General features: G+C 60.3%; 8 protein-coding genes across 9 annotated transcripts; 2 read left to right on the top strand and 6 right to left on the bottom strand.

Annotated features, from left to right (window-relative positions):
* Positions 1-6: 6 nt before the first annotated feature.
* Positions 7-2,497, bottom strand: JDV02_006023 (uncharacterized protein). The gene is made up of 3 exons (XM_047987375.1): positions 1,568-2,497; positions 922-1,505; positions 7-848 (listed from the first exon to the last, which is right to left on the bottom strand). Exons 1-3 carry the CDS (start codon positions 1,749-1,751, stop codon positions 555-557), a joined length of 1,062 nt encoding a protein of 353 aa, XP_047843360.1. The 5' UTR covers positions 1,752-2,497; the 3' UTR covers positions 7-554.
* Positions 2,498-4,380: 1,883 nt separating this feature from the next.
* On the bottom strand, positions 4,381-7,259 carry JDV02_006022 (uncharacterized protein). Of its 2 annotated transcripts, XM_047987373.1 has the most exons (3): positions 6,510-7,259; positions 5,315-5,660; positions 4,381-5,242 (listed from the first exon to the last, which is right to left on the bottom strand). In XM_047987373.1, exons 1-3 carry the CDS (start codon positions 7,036-7,038, stop codon positions 4,678-4,680), a joined length of 1,440 nt encoding a protein of 479 aa, XP_047843358.1. In that variant the 5' UTR covers positions 7,039-7,259; the 3' UTR covers positions 4,381-4,677. The 2 variants fall into 2 exon arrangements, with proteins under 2 accessions (XP_047843358.1, XP_047843359.1); XM_047987374.1 differs by having other exon boundaries at positions 5,315-7,259.
* A 294-nt stretch (positions 7,260-7,553) lies between these two features.
* JDV02_006021 (uncharacterized protein) lies at positions 7,554-7,808 on the bottom strand (the record flags this gene model as incomplete). Its single annotated transcript, XM_047987372.1, has 1 exon — positions 7,554-7,808. The coding sequence occupies one exon, from the start codon at positions 7,806-7,808 to the stop codon at positions 7,554-7,556; it is 255 nt and encodes an 84-aa protein (XP_047843357.1).
* Positions 7,809-8,278: 470 nt separating this feature from the next.
* JDV02_006020 (uncharacterized protein) lies at positions 8,279-9,701 on the bottom strand (the record flags this gene model as incomplete). Its single annotated transcript, XM_047987371.1, has 3 exons — positions 8,279-8,684; positions 9,333-9,582; positions 9,614-9,701. 3 exons carry the CDS (start codon positions 9,699-9,701, stop codon positions 8,279-8,281), a joined length of 744 nt encoding a protein of 247 aa, XP_047843356.1.
* Positions 9,702-11,192: 1,491 nt separating this feature from the next.
* JDV02_006019 (uncharacterized protein) lies at positions 11,193-11,750 on the top strand (the record flags this gene model as incomplete). Its single annotated transcript, XM_047987370.1, has 1 exon — positions 11,193-11,750. One exon carries the CDS (start codon positions 11,193-11,195, stop codon positions 11,748-11,750), a length of 558 nt encoding a protein of 185 aa, XP_047843355.1.
* A 248-nt stretch (positions 11,751-11,998) lies between these two features.
* JDV02_006018 (uncharacterized protein) lies at positions 11,999-12,775 on the bottom strand (the record flags this gene model as incomplete). The annotated part of the gene is made up of 1 exon (XM_047987369.1): positions 11,999-12,775. The coding sequence occupies one exon, from the start codon at positions 12,773-12,775 to the stop codon at positions 11,999-12,001; it is 777 nt and encodes a 258-aa protein (XP_047843354.1).
* A 600-nt stretch (positions 12,776-13,375) lies between these two features.
* JDV02_006017 (Procollagen-proline 4-dioxygenase) lies at positions 13,376-14,292 on the bottom strand (the record flags this gene model as incomplete). Its single annotated transcript, XM_047987368.1, has 2 exons — positions 13,376-14,015; positions 14,078-14,292. 2 exons carry the CDS (start codon positions 14,290-14,292, stop codon positions 13,376-13,378), a joined length of 855 nt encoding a protein of 284 aa, XP_047843353.1.
* Positions 14,293-14,686: 394 nt separating this feature from the next.
* JDV02_006016 (Protein disulfide-isomerase) lies at positions 14,687-16,147 on the top strand (the record flags this gene model as incomplete). Its single annotated transcript, XM_047987367.1, has 5 exons — positions 14,687-14,728; positions 14,793-14,800; positions 14,934-15,110; positions 15,172-15,535; positions 15,631-16,147. The coding sequence occupies 5 exons, from the start codon at positions 14,687-14,689 to the stop codon at positions 16,039-16,041; spliced, it is 1,002 nt and encodes a 333-aa protein (XP_047843352.1). The 3' UTR covers positions 16,042-16,147.
* Between the last annotated feature and the right edge of the window lie 501 nt (positions 16,148-16,648).

Here is a 16,648-nt window from a genome sequence, read left to right as displayed (position 1 = left end):
ATGACATGATAGCACAAGGTGAGTTGCGTGGCATTGATAGCAGAATACAGGTCTAGACAATTATACAGCTGCCCCGGGTCCTTGCAGTGAGCGATTTGGGGTATCCATTGAGAAATCAACCAGCCAACCTCCCGCACCTCGTCCCTCGATCTCCCGTGTCGCCAATGTCCATCTCTGGGTATCACATTTCTGTCGCCGAGTTTCATTATTCGATCGTCCCGTCAACCCCTCACCAGGGGCCACTGCTCCGTGCGACTTCACGTACAAGTAGGAAAACAAAGCAAGCCAATTCGCGGAAGCAAAGAGGCCAACAGCAAGGAAAACTTTGAACGAGGGGTCCATTCGTCAAATTTGGTCGTGGCAGAGCGAGAATGACGAAGGGGGGAGATGCGATCTCCGGGGGGTCTCGGGCAGGTATAGTCAACAATGGTTGAAGACGACTCAGGCAGTCTGTAGCCAAACTGGCGTTCGAAATCAAGTAGACCACGCTAAGCCACCCGAAACCCCCCAAGTTAGCATTTCACCGTCACACTGTCACGGGATCTGCGCGTCGCTCAGAGAGTCTCGACGACGCGGGCGTTGATGGCCTGCTGCAGACCAGGGTCCTGACCTCCAAAGTCATATTGCGCAGGGCCGTCATGGCCGGCGCCGCTAGCACCAGTGGCCTCCGGGTTCTGCTGGGCGGCCATGGCGGCATTGAGGCTCTGAGAGCTGCTGCCGGGTAAGAAGATGACCTTGCTGTTGGCCGACTTGGCCATGGCTTGCATGGCCTCGAGGTAGCGGATTTGCATGGCGGGAGCCGAGCTGAGGATGTCGGCAGCCTGGCGCATCAGCTTGGCGGATTCGACCTATGGTGAGGCATGTTAGTTCCGAAAAGCAAGGAGGCAATGGGCCGAGAACCGGGGGGGGGGGGTTTCTCACCTCGGCCTTGGCGGCAATGATCTTGCTTTCACCGATACGCTTGCTCTGGGCGGCCATGGAGAGCGACTCCTGCAACTCCTGGCTGAAGATGATGTCCTTGATGAGCATGCTCTCGACAGCGACTCCCCAGCCCGCGGCGACGTCTTCGATAATTTCGCCGATGGATTGGGCAATCTCTTCACGGCGCTCGATGACATCCTGGAGGACGCGTGCGCCGACGACATGGCGTAGTGTGGTCTGCGTGCGCTCCATGAGTGCCTGACGGACGTTGGAGATGCCAAAGGCGGCCTTGTGAGGGGAAACGATGTGGTAGTAGATGACAGAGGTGAGGCGGAGAGTGACGTTGTCCTTGGTCATGCAGATCTGCTCAGGGACCTCGGCAGTCTGAATTTTGACGTCGATCTGGATAAGTCTCTCGCTGAGCGGGTTGATGCGGACCAGGCCGGGGTCGACAGCCTTGTAGAAGCGACCAAACTTGGTGACAAGACCGACGTTGCCCTGATGGACATTCTTGTAGGGGTTCGGGCAGCAGATGCAGCAGGGGACGGCGCCGAGCGTTCCAATCAGCCCTCCCAGGGTATTGACTGTATGGGCAGATGAGCGACTGAAGCGTGAAGGCAAGGCTTGGAGAGACCATAGAACATACCCATACTACCGTACCACCCGCTGGGGTTGCCATCATCACCCACGATTGAGGCATAGCTTTTCTGGAGATCCTCCTTCTTTGGCGGCTGCACGGTCATCTTGCCCTGGGGCTGGAAGCCACCGCCGAAGCCGGCCGTTTCGCCATGAGGCTTGGTGGTGGAGCTCTCGCCGTTGACAGCGGACATGATGGGCACCGTGGATGAAGTTGTTGATGCCAGCGTGGCGGGGACGGATCGCGACGATGCTATTGCGGCGGGTGGGTTCCTCGAGGTGCGTATAAGTAAACGGCGAGCAAGTGGTGGACGGCTATCGGAAGAACGACGTCGGCAATGGTGCGACGTGGACGGTTACAGGCGGTGACGGTGCAGACAAAATGTGTATATGTTTTGCCAGAGGTGGTGCGACGAGGGGTTATTAAAGATGGATGGGTGGATGGAGAGGGTGCAGTGTGCGAGCAAGGGGGGGGAGATTGATGGTGTTAAATAAATGCCAAGTTCATAAGCGTGTGAAAGGCGACGGTGATGTGTGAAGCGGACGACAAACATGGGGCGTCGTGTGGAGAGGGAGGGGAGGGATTACCTTGGGATGTCTGACGTGACGTCCTCGTCTTGGCGGCGGGCGTTGCCCCGTTAGTTAGTACCTACTGAGAGCTGCTGCGCGCTGTGTGCTGTGCTGCCCAGGAAGACCGGGGCGGGGACGGTGGAGTGGAGAAGGCCGGGCGGCACGCGATGGCCGAACAAGGTGGTGTGCGGGCTGGTTGGTGGTGGTGGTGGTTGTGGTGATGATGATGATGATGGGCCGGCATCCGGGCACCCATCGCTCGTTGCACTGCCTGCTAGTAGTGCCTGCCATTCTGCTAACCAACATCCTTGCGGCTAGGTATTAAGCCTAGCGATGCGCCCTGGGTAGGAGAGACAGAGAGGAGTCGGAGATGGCTGGTCGAGCAAAAGCTCACTTAGTTAGTTGAGAGCTGCTAGCCACCTTACCTTGGTACTAGCGACTGTGAGTATACTGTACAGTGCTGTACCTCACAGCAAACGAAACGATACACCCCTCGTACTTTGGTACCTGGTAGGAACCTGTCCGCTGCGCACCTAGGCAGGCTGTGGTTGGGGCGCTCAACCTGCACCGCGATGCCGCTCCTCACTCGTGCAATCGGAAGGCGCTTGGGCCGAGCGGGGCCGCAGCCGCCACCCCCGGGGGGGGGGGGGGGCATTGAAGGGACACCTGAGGAAATGCCTGCCTAACTCGACCATCCACCACCGTCCACTGCCTCCTGCCCTGCGCCGCCCGTCTGCCTGCCCGGTGTCTGGCCATCCGGGCGCATGCACACGCCACTACCTGCTTGAGCTCGGGCGAGGGTGCAGCAGCAGCAGCGCTCGTACTAACATAGGTAGCCAAGACCACACACACACACAGACGAGGGGGGAGCATCACAAGAAAAGGAGCTCTGGCCCTTTTTTCCCCAAGTCGCCTCCTCCACCACATGTCTCCATCAATCGTGTGTCATGTCGCAGCAAGATGGTAGCACGAAATGCCGACGCTCAGAAAAGCCATACCAAGTGCCCGTGCGTACGTACTATTGGCCGCCGATGCTCGCTCGCTCGCTGCCTATTTGCGCTGGACTTTCCTAGTCAGTTAGTGCCTAGTCACTGTTGATGTGATGACACTGGGGCCGTGTCCTTCGGCAGTGGAGCGAAGCCCCCCCCGCGCCCCAGACTGCCTGCCCATCGCGAGCTTGGCGCGCGTCTCGGCAGCGTCTTCGAGTGCGTCATACGACGAAAGCGAAGCCGTCTGGTAGGCTGCCCAGACCCTGCCCAGAGCAAGTGCAGTCCCGCCCCTACCTTCAAAGCAGTCCCTCTACAGCCTTTAGCAGCCAGCATCTCAAAAGCAAAGCACCTCGGGCGGCGACCTTGGGTGGGACTCCTATCGGCGCAGGGCTCCCCCCCTTCCTCGTTGCACTGCCTCCGCCGCCCGAACCATACCACGGGAGCTATGGATGTGCCTGTTGTCAGTCAGTCACGAGGAAGATGAAAGGTAGGTAGCTACAAGGGTGCTTGCTTGTCCCCAGGTCCGGCTCCATCGCGGCGCCGACCGACCGACCGACCTGTTTGCTTGCATGCGCCCTGAAGCGTCCACTCCGCCAAGGGGGCAAGGCTACTGTCCTGCCTGCGCGGCTCACCACCGTGGCGTGGAGAGTGTTTATTCAACACAAGGCTGAGTCGGTCTCGCCTCATCCCGCAGCCGCCCCCGTCGCCCCGTTGCCGCTGTTGTTGACCCAGCGATGACGCTCGGCGTTTGCTCCGGGCGTCGCTGATCTACGAACCCCATCTCCCCACCCCGCCGGGGCGGCCGTGCCCCACCCTAGACCACCTCAGCGACGACTGCGGCCGTTGTGCAAGTTTATTAGATGATCTCGTTGAGGTGGCACAATCTATTGCTCCCGACACGAGGGGCCGCGCAGCGACGGCCATCACATAATCGTGGCAAACGGGCACTGTCATGTCAGACTACAGCCACTATTTTGCACTTGTAGCTTTGTTAGTAGTCACTGCTGCTGAGAGAGCCTTACAGGATGTCAAAAGGATAAGCAAGCGCTCTTGCGCCTCCGCACCGTCTCACGGGACCCAGCCGGGCCGCCGCACAGCCACGACAGGCAGCGCCGGGGTTATTACCATGGCCGGTTGGGCCGAGCCAAGGTATACTGCACATGTCTGTCTTGCAGTTGCTCCGTCCCGGCGAACGACACACGCTGTGCGGCCAGATCCCGAAGCCACCAGCCGTTGACACCCAGCGTGAAAGGATAGTAAAGTCGCACTCCTATTGGGGCCGTTGCCCTAACACAAAACCCGATATCGTCCCCATATCTCCATCCTCTGAAGAATTACATGCAACTCCAGAGACGCAGCTCGTGTGTGTTACAGGGTTCCCGAATGTTCCATCAACGCCTTAAGCGGCCCTACCGTCCTTGCGCCCTTGGTTGGGATCATGCACATATCATCATGGCATCGTCCAGACTTCGTACAAAGTATACGTACGTTGGCTCCACTTCCACCGTTCGCTGCCCGGCTCGTTTCACTCTCTCCCCTCTGTAGCGCCGTCTTTGTCTCCTCAACGGATTTCCGGCTCGCGCATAAAGTCGGGGAGGGTGAGTCCAGTGTCGCCGGACTCGAGTCTGGCCGCGGCCAGAATCCGGGCAATGTCGCCCAGTTTGTCGCTAGAGCCAGCTTGGCCCGTGTCGTCGTCGGCACTCACGTCCATGGCGTCGAAATCGTCATTGTCGTTCTCGTCAGAGTCGTCGCCGCCCGCGGGGACCGTCTCCTGCCCGGCGGCCGCGTCGGCGTCAAAGGCGTAGATCTTGATGCCACGCAGGTGCGTGTCCTTGCCGTTCTGATGGTTCTCGAGAATCTGCATCTGGAGCACCCAGGAGACGAGGGTGTTTCCATCCGGCTCGCCTCCGGCGCCGGCGATGGGCACTTGCTGCCATCCGACGGGGCTGTCGAGGTTCATGGTGGCGAACTCGATCAGGTGATTCTCGCTCGTGCCGGACCTGAAGACGATCTTGGTGGGGGTGTAGGACTCGTCCTCGTTGTAGTCGACAAAGAAGCGGATGTCACGAATGCCGACCCGTTTGACAAAGTAGATGGTGAGTTTATGGGGCTGAGGGCCATCCGATCTGACACGGCGAGGTTAGACCCGGGCGGCGACAATCGTAGGATGGAAAGCCCGGGTAGGGATCGAGACTCACTGCCAGTACATCTTGAGGTCGTCGCTGCGCAGTTCGTCGACACCACAGCCGGGCTTGTGGCTGCTGACGGTGAATTTGCCAAGGTTCGAAATCTCCTTGAGACCGACCGTGGCTGGGTCGAAGAGGGGAGCCACGTCGTGCTCCTCGGCGGGATCCTCGAGGCTGGTGTCCTCGTACTGCTCCTGGGACAGAACTTCGTCCTCGTCGTAGGCCATTGTGTTCATCTGATGATCCACGCCGGCGTTTCCAGCGCGTGCCATGCCGAGGACGCTGAGGTCCGGCTCGGAGCTGGACTCGTCCGAATCGAGAGGCATGCTGAGGCGTGTGTTGGCGCTCATGTGGGCGGCTGCAGAGAGTTGGTCTGGGTCAGCCACGGCGGAGGATGCGGACGAAAACTCGGCAAGAGACTGCTGAAGCAAATTTCGATAGTAGCGCATCTGATCGAGGGCGTGGGCCACGTCCTCGGTTCGCTGGACAAGCACTTGCTCGCGGTGGTCGAGGGCCGATCTCAGGGCCGAGTAGTTTTCCTTGTCAATGGAGGGCATGGGCCGGGACGAAGGTCCTCGATGCGTAGCCACGTCCCCAAAGGGTGTGATGGACAGTTCCTGCAGCGGGAGGCGAGAGACGCGCTCCTCGGGATCCTGGTAAATTGGAACGGGCGAGGTCACGTCGACCGATGGAGGGCTAGACGGCGGAGTCGGTCCGGCGTTGGGTGCGTAGAACATGATGCAGAAGGATCATCAACACGAGGCTTGCAAATAAGATGGCGAACCCGAAGGTTTGTAAACGAGTGAAGGCAGCGGCAAAGGAGTGTGCGAAAAATGAGAGTGAACGTGGTGTGTGCAGGACGATGGAGAAGGGCAGGTTTGCGGAGCAGGCGCCGCGGGCGTGGGCGAATGCAGAGGTTGAACTCCTGGGCCAATTCCCGAGCAAACGAAGGCTGAACAATGGATTCATGAATCCGTGTAATTAATCAAGGCGAGATTGGTGGTCGGGCTGGGCATTGGCAAGTGGCAATTGGCGAGGCCGCTGCCGCCTTTGCCTGTTCAGCGAAAGGCGCTACCTTTCTGGGCGAGTCCGCGCCGGGATGGATGCCCGCTTGGGCGACGACTCTCGCCTGGAATTGGGACTGCCCGCAAACGCGCCGTGGCTGGATAATATACTATATCAAAAACAAGGCGTCGTGTTCACTTACACCGGTGGAGACGAAAGGGATGCGGGGGCGGCGGCCCAGCAGCGGCGGGTGGTGATGCATGCTGGCGCACGCGATGATGGTGATGATTGCGGTGATGGTGGGGTTGGTGGTGACGGGCCTGCTCAGGCGTGCGGTGGTGGTGCGGCTCCAGCTGCTGGGCCACGGCCGTCGCCGCCGCAGCTGCATCAACGGCGGCGCGTCTCATGGCGCGATTCAGGGCGGGGGGCTCGCGCTGGTGGCGGCGAGGCTGCTCCTGCTCGTCGAGGCCGTAGCTGTTGCCGCGGCCGTTGCCATTGGCGTTGCCGTTGTCGGGCGTTGTCGTAGCTGCCAGTGCCCGTGGTGGTAGCGCTGCAGCAGCGGCGGGACGCGCTGCCCGGGCTGCTGCTGGCGTCACCGCCACATCATCGTTATCATCATCATCATCGCCTGAGGGGCGATTTGTCCCGGCGCCTGGGGTCGCATTGGTAGTGGCGGCGGCGGCATTGGCGGCGACATGACGGGCGCGACGGGCGCCGCGGGCAATGTCCATTGCCTACCTGCCCGCCTAGGTAGCTGCGGATGCGTGCTGCTGGACTGGTTCTCCGCGCTGGGATGGTGGTCGTCGAGGCAGGGGCCGCTTCACAAAGTGACTTCGCGATAGGGTCGCGTCGCCGATTACGCGCCATCACGTGACGACCCTGCCGAAGTACTTCGTACTGTACTGCCCAGGCTCTCCCGCCCAACAAGTGCGCGAGGGACGAGGGGTTGGCATGATATAGTAGCACGTAGGTAGTAATCAATCATAATTAAGAAAAATTGCAGATGACCGGTTCGTCACCATCATCATCACCATCATCATCATTTCAGCAAAATGCCGCCAAGAAAGCCAATGCCACACCACCCCATCCTGAGGGCGGGCTCCCATGCTCCCAGTCTCCCACCAGCCGTCGCATCGCCTGCCCAGCTTTCCGTCCTCCAGCCCTCCTCGACAACACTCCGCCGCGACAGATACCGTTTTTGCTGGACCCTTCCCACGTCCCCCGGTCCCCAACGCCCTGCCCTGTCTCAAACCTCCGCCATCCGCGGCCGGCCGTGTTGATCATTCGGTTGCCGTGGCTGCGGTTGCCGCCGCCGCCGTCGCGCCCGAGGACCACTGTCATGGTGCGCCGCCGCGGCCCGCCTGTTGACGAACCAGGCCTTGACGAAGAAGAGCGCGAGGAAGCTGACGACGAAGGCGACGACGCCCAGCACGCAGCCGATGACCAGCCCGCCGATGATTTCCTCTTTCGAGGACCTCGCTTGGACTTTGCCTCTTGCCATGCTGGAGCGGGTGTGGTGAGGGTCCTCGAGTGAGTGACTGCGTGCGTGCGTGCGTGCGTGTCCGGCTCGCGTTGGTGGTCGCTCATTTGCTTTGTCGTGATCGTCGACTTTTTTTTCCTTCTCCCTCTCTCGTCGTCGACCCAACACTCACTCGGTTAGGGAACCTCTCCTAGGAAAATCCAAAGCACGAAAAATAAGAGAGGCCCGACAATGAGACAGGCCCCGAGGCCAGCCTTTTAAATGATTGCCGCTCGAACGAGGTGCCCGCGTCAGGCTGGCTTTACTTTGCGACCCCTCTAGGCGGTGAATCGAGGTTGCTGCTTGCTTGCTTGCTTGTGTCCCGCATAGACGCCCGTTCCCCTCCCCCCTTCCTCCCCCCGAGCAGACCCACGCGGAGGGGGAAGAGGCAGTTCTGTCCGATGTCGTCTCGCCTTCAAATCTCCCTCCCGGAGGTCGGATGGTCTCTCCATTTACGCGTGGTAGGGATCCGACAGGCTCACCGACGTTGCTGGTGGAGGAGGAGGCACGCGAGTTGTCGCCGCCGCCGCCGCCGCCGCCGCCGCCGCCTCTGCTTCCGCCTCGCGCCTCCGCTTGGCGATTTCCACCTCCCACAGCCACGGCAGCTTCGTCATCTGGCGGCCCAGGAACAGACCCAGCATCACCACGAAGGTGCCGTATCCGCAGGCGAAGCCGAGGCCGAACCATGTCCAGTTCGGGGGCGCCACCGCTGCTCCTCCTCCTCCGCAGTCATCCCCTCCGCCTGGGGAGAGTCCGCTGAGCGGCGCGTCTATAGCCATGGCGGCGGGCGTCTGGCTGTTGTTTTTGCGAAGGGCGTGGTGCCTGGGATATCGGCCCGGGTTGACGCTCGCAGAAATCCTGGTCGAAGCAGTCGGTTAATTTTTGTCCTCTTCTTCTCTCTCGCTTCACACGCACTTAGCGGTAGCTGGGTGGAGGAGGAGGGGAAGGAGGAGGAGGATCGAGAAGAGGAAGAGGGCGCGCTCCTTGCCCGGAGAGCTCGACTCGTTCACTTGTCGTTGGCAATACATGCCTTGCCACGGGTGTCGGTGATGCAAACGCCAGCCAAGATTGGGACGACGACGACGACAACAACGGCGAGTCGCACAAGCAAGCTGCGTCGTCCTTGGCACGCTGGCGCATCATCATGGGCCACGCCCGCAGTAACCAAGGAATAAGTGGCCTCGTGACCGCGTCTTCTGTGCGTCCCAACCAGAAAGAGAGACGGGCTCCTCTCTTCCTGGCCCCCCCCTCCCTCCATCATGTCGCTTCCCGATGCCATTCACTCACGGGCACACCTGGCGTATCCCCGGCAGGGGGATCCGATAGTCTGGACACTTGGTTGTCTCTCGTCTATCTGGCTGCTCTGATATGCACACGTGTATCCAGCCAGAGCCCTCGTCCCTGGGCCGCTACATCGTGTTGCCCCCCCGATGCCTGCCACGGCCTGGCGGCGGCGGCGGCATGTGTGGTCCGCCCATCTCGATGTCCCCCATTCCGTGTCCGAACCCGCCGCCGCCGCCACCGCCGCCGCCACCGCCGGCTCGACCGCCGCTCTGATGGCCGCCGCCGTGGCTTCTGCCCCCGCGGCCGCGTCGTTTCCTGCCATTAAAGTAGATGCAACAGAACATTGCTATTGAGATGGCGATGCCGATGCCCGCGACGATCCAGAAGATCAGCAGGCCGTCGGCGTCTCGCTTGACCAGATCGCCCCGTCCGGCGCCCTCGCCGCCGCCGTCTCTCGCATACATGTTGAGCCCTGTAGCTTTGCGGGTATAATTATAGCGTACGATACGATACCCAGTGACATCGATTGTAGAATGCCGCGCTAGAGCCAATAGGCGGGGGATATATATATTCGGAAACAGAGACGGCCATGGTGTAAGTAGAGGGTGGGTGGTGTTTGCCCGTGTCACACATCACCCCTTCACCACCACCACCACCACACACGCCGCCAAGGGAAGGGGACCGGCCGTCTCGTGAAGCATGCCTCTGCGCAGGTGATTATATGACTAGTCGGGCGGTTTATTCGACGCTCATCAGCCTACTCTACTCTCCCGGCCCCCAAACGTCTGTGACGACGTGTTTAATACCAAATTGTCTCGTCTACTGTGAAAGTCGAGAGACAAGCTTGCTTGCAAACATGTCCGCGCGCGTGATGGACCGGCAACGGCTTCCGTTCCATGACATAGAGCCGCCCGAACAACATTATTGCAAACCACCGCCCGCGATTGACTCAGTGCCGTAACGCATGCACAGCAAACAAACACGAGAGCCCCTGCTCCTCCCCCTTCTCCTCCTCCTCCTCGTCGTTCTATCCATATCACGATGGGTCACCTGCCGCCCTCCCCCTCCCCGAAGCCTGGACGCGCGCGGGCAAAGGGGCGAGCCAAGCTATTAAACGCTGGGTTGAGGGGGGGGGGGGGGGGGCAACAACCAGCCCAGAGCGCGCTTCGCGCCCGACTGCCGCTAGCAAACCCCCGACAGGGAAGATTATCATCGCGGCGGAACTGGGAGAGGGAGCTATGGGCCGGCGAGATACTGTCGGCCGTTTCGCAGTCGCACGCAGCAGGAGCAGCAGCATCGTGTCCCGAGAGGGGGGGGGGGGGGAAGGACCGCCTAGTAGTAGCAGCGTCGCGTGCCCGGAGGTTACTACTATCACTACTAACGAACCTGAAGTAACTCGAAAATAGGAGAGACAAGTCGATGAAACGAAACGGGGGGGGGAGAAGAAAAAAAAAGGCCACCCGTTGACTGTGTCGTGGGAAGAGAAAAAGGCGGCGTGTGCGGCAGGTCATGGACCATCCGGGGACCGAAGCTCGCACCGCCCGCCCGCCCGCGCTCGCTGGCTGGCCTGCCCAGTGCAACCACGATGCGATGAAACCCGCGTCAGATCTACTGACGAGAGATGGAGGGAGGGAGGGAGGGAGGGAGAGGGTTACTATTGCCAAAAATATGAGTGTGTGTGTTTTGCCTCCGCAGTCTTGTGTTGTGCGGCATGCGACGATGCCTTTTGGGAAGAAGGCGTGTGTGTGTGTGTGTGCAAGACATGTAGGTATAATACCTAGATATATATAAGAGGCCCGACGGACTCTTATTGTCCTTTCTCTTTGCATACGCAACGGTGGGCGCGAAGACGCAATTCGCCTGCTCAATCAATCGACAACTTGATATTATCATCATAATAATACCTTGATCTCACGCTCTCGCAAGGCTTCTTCCAAGGGCAAGCCAGTCTCGTTCAAGCCAACCCCCTTTCCGCGCGCGGCTCGGCTCGGCTCAAAAGTTTGTGATCCCCCTTCTTCTTCTTCGCGACTCCCCGCGTCCGCTGACAGCCATCCTCCCTCCCCCTCTCCCCCCTTCCCTCAGATGCGTCTCAGCCACCTGTTCTTCGTCGCCGCCGCGGCCACGCCGCTGCTTGCGGCGCCGGCGCCGGCGAATTCAACGGCAACGGTCACGCGGCGCAACGTCATCAAGGGTGTCAATAAGCACTATTGGCAGTGCATGGGGATGAGCCGCGAATGCACCGAGTTCCTGACGGAACCGGACCGGTGGGCTATGAGGCTTCAGGCGTGGGACGAGGACAAGTATGGAAAAGTCCGGCGACCGGACAGGCCCATAGCCGTTCTCGGGTACTTGCAGGACGAAGCCTTGAGGTCCAAGTCCGATAGGAAGTTCAAGAACGGAGAAAACATCGCGTGCTACCAGTTTGGAGGTGGAGGGTTTTGCCTCTCCCCGTGGGGGTTCCCCAAGGATAAACCCATGGACAGACCGGGTCTCGTCCGCGGTCTCAACGACCTTATCACCCGCCATGATAGGAACGACCTCTGCGGAAGAAAATGTGGCGATGTTGCGTTTGGAGAGGGGGATCACGCGGGACACCTCACAATCGACTTCAGTACTGCGACTTGCAAAGGACTCTGTTAAGGAAGCCTTGGACGGTCTAGCTCAGCAGGAACGACAAAGGTTGTACATTCGTTTATAGCTCAAGGGGAAACACACACACACACACACACACACACACACACACACACACACACACACACTAATACACACAAATACACAAATACAAAAGCAAAACATGCCCTCCATGAAATGACCCCCGCCCACTCTCATCCCCTCAACCCTCCCCGCGCGCTCAAAAAAGGTCCCCCTCACCACCGCCCGGCGCCTCTTCAGAACCCGCGTCGCCGCGTCGCCGGGCGCACGGCGACGCTGGACCCCTGAGCGCCGGCCGGCGGCTTGGGCGTCGCGGGCAGGGACCTGGACTTGGTGCCCCGCGGCGCCGGCGGCTTGGGCAGCTGCTGCTGCGGGTGCGAGTGCGGCCTCGTCGGCAGCGTGCGCTGCGCTGGTGTCTGCGGGAGTGGCAGCTGCGGCAGCTGCATATCCGATCCCTGAGTCTCGAACCGTTGCAGCTCCAATCCCTGCGGTTGCTGTTGCTGCTGTTGCTGTTGCTGTTTCTGCTTCTGCTGTTGCTGTTGCTGTTGCTGTTGTTGCTGTTGTTGTGGTTGCTGCTGCTTTTGAACACTCTCCTCCGGCTTCTGAATCTGCAGACTCTGCACGGCACCAGCATTGCCAGCACCGCCGTCAAGGCCAGAAACCAGCTGCTGCTCCTCCTCCTGCTCCTCCTGCCACTGCTGCGGCTTCTTCTGCTTCGTCGCGCTCATCGGCCAGGGGCTCCCGCCGTCAAACTTGTCAGCCGGCAACTCGTGCCTGCCGCCGCGCACCCCCTTCTGCTGCTGCTGCTGCGGCTGCTGCTGCTGATGCTGCTTCTTCTTCTCCCGCGCCGCCTGCACCACCACGACGATGTTGACCAGCACCGCGCCGAGCAGGCACCCGATGAAGCCCGCCAGCGCCGCGTCCCGGAAGCGCTCGTTGCGCCGCGGGCACAGGCACAGCCGCGGCAGGGAGCGGAAGAAGTTGAGGATGACGCCCTTTAGTCCGAGTGACATTGTGGCCGGTTTTCCGTCGTCGAGTTTGCTGCTGCTGTTTCTGCTACTGCTAATGCTAATGCTGACGCCGCCGTCGTCGCTACCGATTGTTTCAAGGGTTATTCGTCTCGAGGAGGCCAAGAAGAGAAATGTGACATCAACAGAAGGCCAGCTTCAACGATGTTGATGATGTAAGCCTGAAAAGTTGCTCGCTTGCAGAGGCAATGTCTAAACAAACAGAACGATGTGATGTTGACTGACTCGAAGGGAAGAGCAAGGAAAACGAAAACGGCTGGTTTGGGATGATGGAGAGTAAGACATACAAGAGGCATCGAGAGGTCCTGCAATGGTTTATATCTCTGAATTACACGCACGCAGAGAGAAAAATAGGATGGCGGTAAATGCTGCTTGGAACCCCGTGATCAAAGGCTCTCGGCAGTCCAAGTCCCCCCCCTCTTTGTATCGCTCCCTCTTTCTGTTCAACTCCCACCACCGCACGGACTCGGCTCAGGGAACAAAACGCTGAAAGCTTGACAAGCCATTGTATCGAGCGAGAACAACGTTGTCATGCAAGGTCGTGAGGAAGAAAAAAGCTGAAGGGCCCGTTGCATAGAGGCTACTCTACTCGCCTCTGACGCTCGGTGGCAGTGGCGCCTCTCGCGTCCAGATATTCATGCCAATCTTCTCGCCACTTACAACCGGCAGTCCCGCGTGCAACGTCCTCTGGTCTCCGCGCGTGCGGCGTCCCTCCAGCGGCAGCAGGTTTTCCCAGTAGATGGCGTTGCCCTCGACGGGCCGAAACGTCACGCCGTGCTCGTACTCGTCATCGCAGTCAACGAAGCGGCACCAGCGCTCATCGCGCAGCGGCACATCCAGAAGCGGGAAGTTGGTGCCGCCACCTGTGAGGCTGCTGGCGTTGGCCTTGCTGGTATCGCTGGCGGCGGCGGCGGCGGCGGCGGCGCGTACGTAGGCGAAGATGGAACTTGCGCGATTGCCGCCTTGCGCGGCCGTCGCGTGGGCCGCCGCGTCGGTGAACCAATCGGTGTGGTAGTGGTAGTGCTGCGCGGGCCCATATCGGACGAGCTGGATGGGCTCGAGGTGCGAGGCCGGCATGTTGAAGCCCTGGAGTGCGATAGCACGGTCCTCGATGCAGCGAACAAGGGCATCCCGCGGCACCGTGGTGGACTGCGAGGTACGGACCGAGTGGACGGCCGCCGCGCCGGCCGCTCCGGCGACGGCGGACTGTTGGAATTGCCCGTTACTGAGCGCATGTGCATGAGTGATGGATGAACGGGAGTGCGACGTCAATGAGGAGCCACTCACGCCAGCTCTTGCAAGTGGCCGCGCTCCTCTGCGGTGAGGAAGCCTTCCAAGTACATCACCAGGGGTGACCTGCTCACGAGGTGCACCTTGTACGGCGGGTGAACGCAAGAGTAGTCACCGGAACGGTGAACCTCGGACGACATCAGGGCCTGGCTGTGCCCCTGAGCGGCAGCCAACCCAATGGTGGCGATGAGTACGTTCGTCACACTGACCATCTTGGTCTCCCAGCCAAGTTGAAGTGTTGACCATCTCGACCAAATTTTCCACAGGGAGGTAAGAAGAAGTTTACCATGATGCTTTATCCTATAATCCGGGGTTCAAAGGGGCCGAATGCCCGTCCATAGACTTGAAACGTGGCAGGGTTGCGCCACACGGTGAGCTGCGACGGACAGCCCCTGAACATGCCTCAAGCCCGGATAGACGGATCCGGAGGATCACTGTCACGGTTCGATAAAAGACCTCCGGGTACGTAGCCTGGGGGGCCCTGAAGACTGAAAGAAAGATGCAAGTCGTGCACGCCCCTATATGTGCCGTAGAATGAAAGCCCTCAGCACAGTAACAATCGCAATCGCCGCAACCTGGGTTGCGGCGTGGGAACAATGCGACTCAATGACATTGACGCGAGCGCTGGCAGACAATGAAGCTACACTGGTAGCTTGTGAGTGCATCATCCAAGGCAAAGGTAGCCGACACGCATGCTGACAACCGACGACAGTTGTTGCAGTGCGTCCAATCATCCTTGAAAGTTCGCAGACGCTTGCCTTGCTGACAATCCCTCGCCCGCTGCGTAGGATAACACGCAAGTTGACCACGGCGCATAACTCATCCCAGACACACCGACGCTGACATGCCGCAGCGCCCTGCTCTCGGAATTGGACGCGGTGCGGTGGCGTGATGGCGCCTCCAAGGTGGTCAACTGCACCACGTTCCCGGACACTTGTGCGCAGCACGACGTCACTTCCTTCCCGGCGATCAGGCTTTATCAACGTGGGCAGTCCATGATCCGGTACCGGGGCGCCCGTAAGGCATCGTGGTGCGAGTCCTTGACCGCATCGCCAGTCATGGCACTGTTGAAGTAATGCTGACGCCGCCAGCATCACCTCGTTCCTTCGTCGCATCAAGCAACCGGCCGTGACTCGCCTCCACGACGAGACGCTCGATGCGTTCGCCTCGTCCGATTCGGTAGTCTTCATCGCGCATCTGGGTCGCGGTGGCGATAGTAGTACCGCCACGCGCCTCTCATCGCTGGCTGACGCTTACCGCGACCGCTACTCGTTCGGTATCGCGCAGGGGAGCCCCTCGGATCCCAGTGTCCTGCGCTGCTATAACAACGAGGACGGGATGCAGCACCAGGGGGCTGACCTTGACCAGCTGGGCGCCTTGGAGGCACTGCTCGAGGTGTGCGTAGAGCCACTCATCCCCGAGATGAGCCGCCGCAACGAGCTCAAATACACACAGGTACTAGTTAGGTCGCCCCTGGATGACTTGTGCCATTCGTTTCGGTACTTGTCGAGCGCGAGCGCGGTGTCGGCTGACGAGATGAGCTCCCGCAGGCGAGCAGGAGCATCGTGTACTTCCTGAGCTCCGACACAGGCGAGCGCGAGGCATATGTCGCGGCGATGAGGCCCCTCGCCAAGCGGCTTCGCGAATACCTCCAATTTGTGACGGTGGACTCGGGCGAGTTTCCGGACATGTCGCACGCGCTCGGCGTCGCAGCCAATCGCGGACTCGTCGTGGAGAACCTGCACACCGGCCAGGTGTATCCTTTCCGGGCGGCGGAGCGAGAGCTCAGGGCCACGGCCAGCGCGCAGCATCGAATACCGACGCCCGACGCGGTGGAAGACTTTATCACGGCCATTGCGCAAGGACAGATTGAACCGTGGAATGGGCGATATGACGATGGTGAGGAGTCGATGCGTCGTCGTGATGGTGCTACTGATGCGTCGAGGCACGAGGAGCTGTGATGGAATGGGACGGGGAAAGCGCACAGTACGAACTACGTTACTAGCCCTTGCCGGGGGCTGTGCGTGTTTTGAATATCGTACGGAGGGGTTCTGTACCTATGTATACGTACCTACGAAATAGTTATTCCGTACTAAGATAGCGGAGATATCCATACCTGGGCAGGGGCACGTGCGGCGGAAGAGCCCCTCTCTGTGCATGCCCTGGCCGCTGCAGGTCGCGGTATCGTGTCGTGTCGTGTCAAATGACGCACCTTGGCTGCACGAAATGCGAGTGCTATCTTTGGCGGCCTGCAGTCACGGCGCCACCTGTGTGGAGAACCCTGGAGCGTGCTGCAGGTCGGATCGCTGTGTCGGGAGTATGTCGCGCCCAGACAAGTATCCCGGCATGGCGACTCAATAAGGTGACAGGGCCTTCCCGTCGCAGGGGCGCGCGGAGCCGGTTTCTAGGTGTAGTAGTACTACTACTTTCCACTAACACCATGGTGCAACGTGCTCGGGCGCCTTACCGTGATTGGCGCTGGCCAGTGGCTGTGGCATGGCATTCGCGATAGCCTCCGATCGGTGCATCCCAGACCCGAAGCTCTGTTAATCCGGCCGGCGCTACTCG

Source organism: Purpureocillium takamizusanense, chromosome 5 (assembly GCF_022605165.1).
Source record: "Purpureocillium takamizusanense chromosome 5, complete sequence".
NCBI lineage: Eukaryota > Fungi > Ascomycota > Sordariomycetes > Hypocreales > Ophiocordycipitaceae > Purpureocillium > Purpureocillium takamizusanense.
Note: the sequence above shows the minus strand (reverse complement) of the source record. Positions and strands in the feature narration are given on the sequence as shown.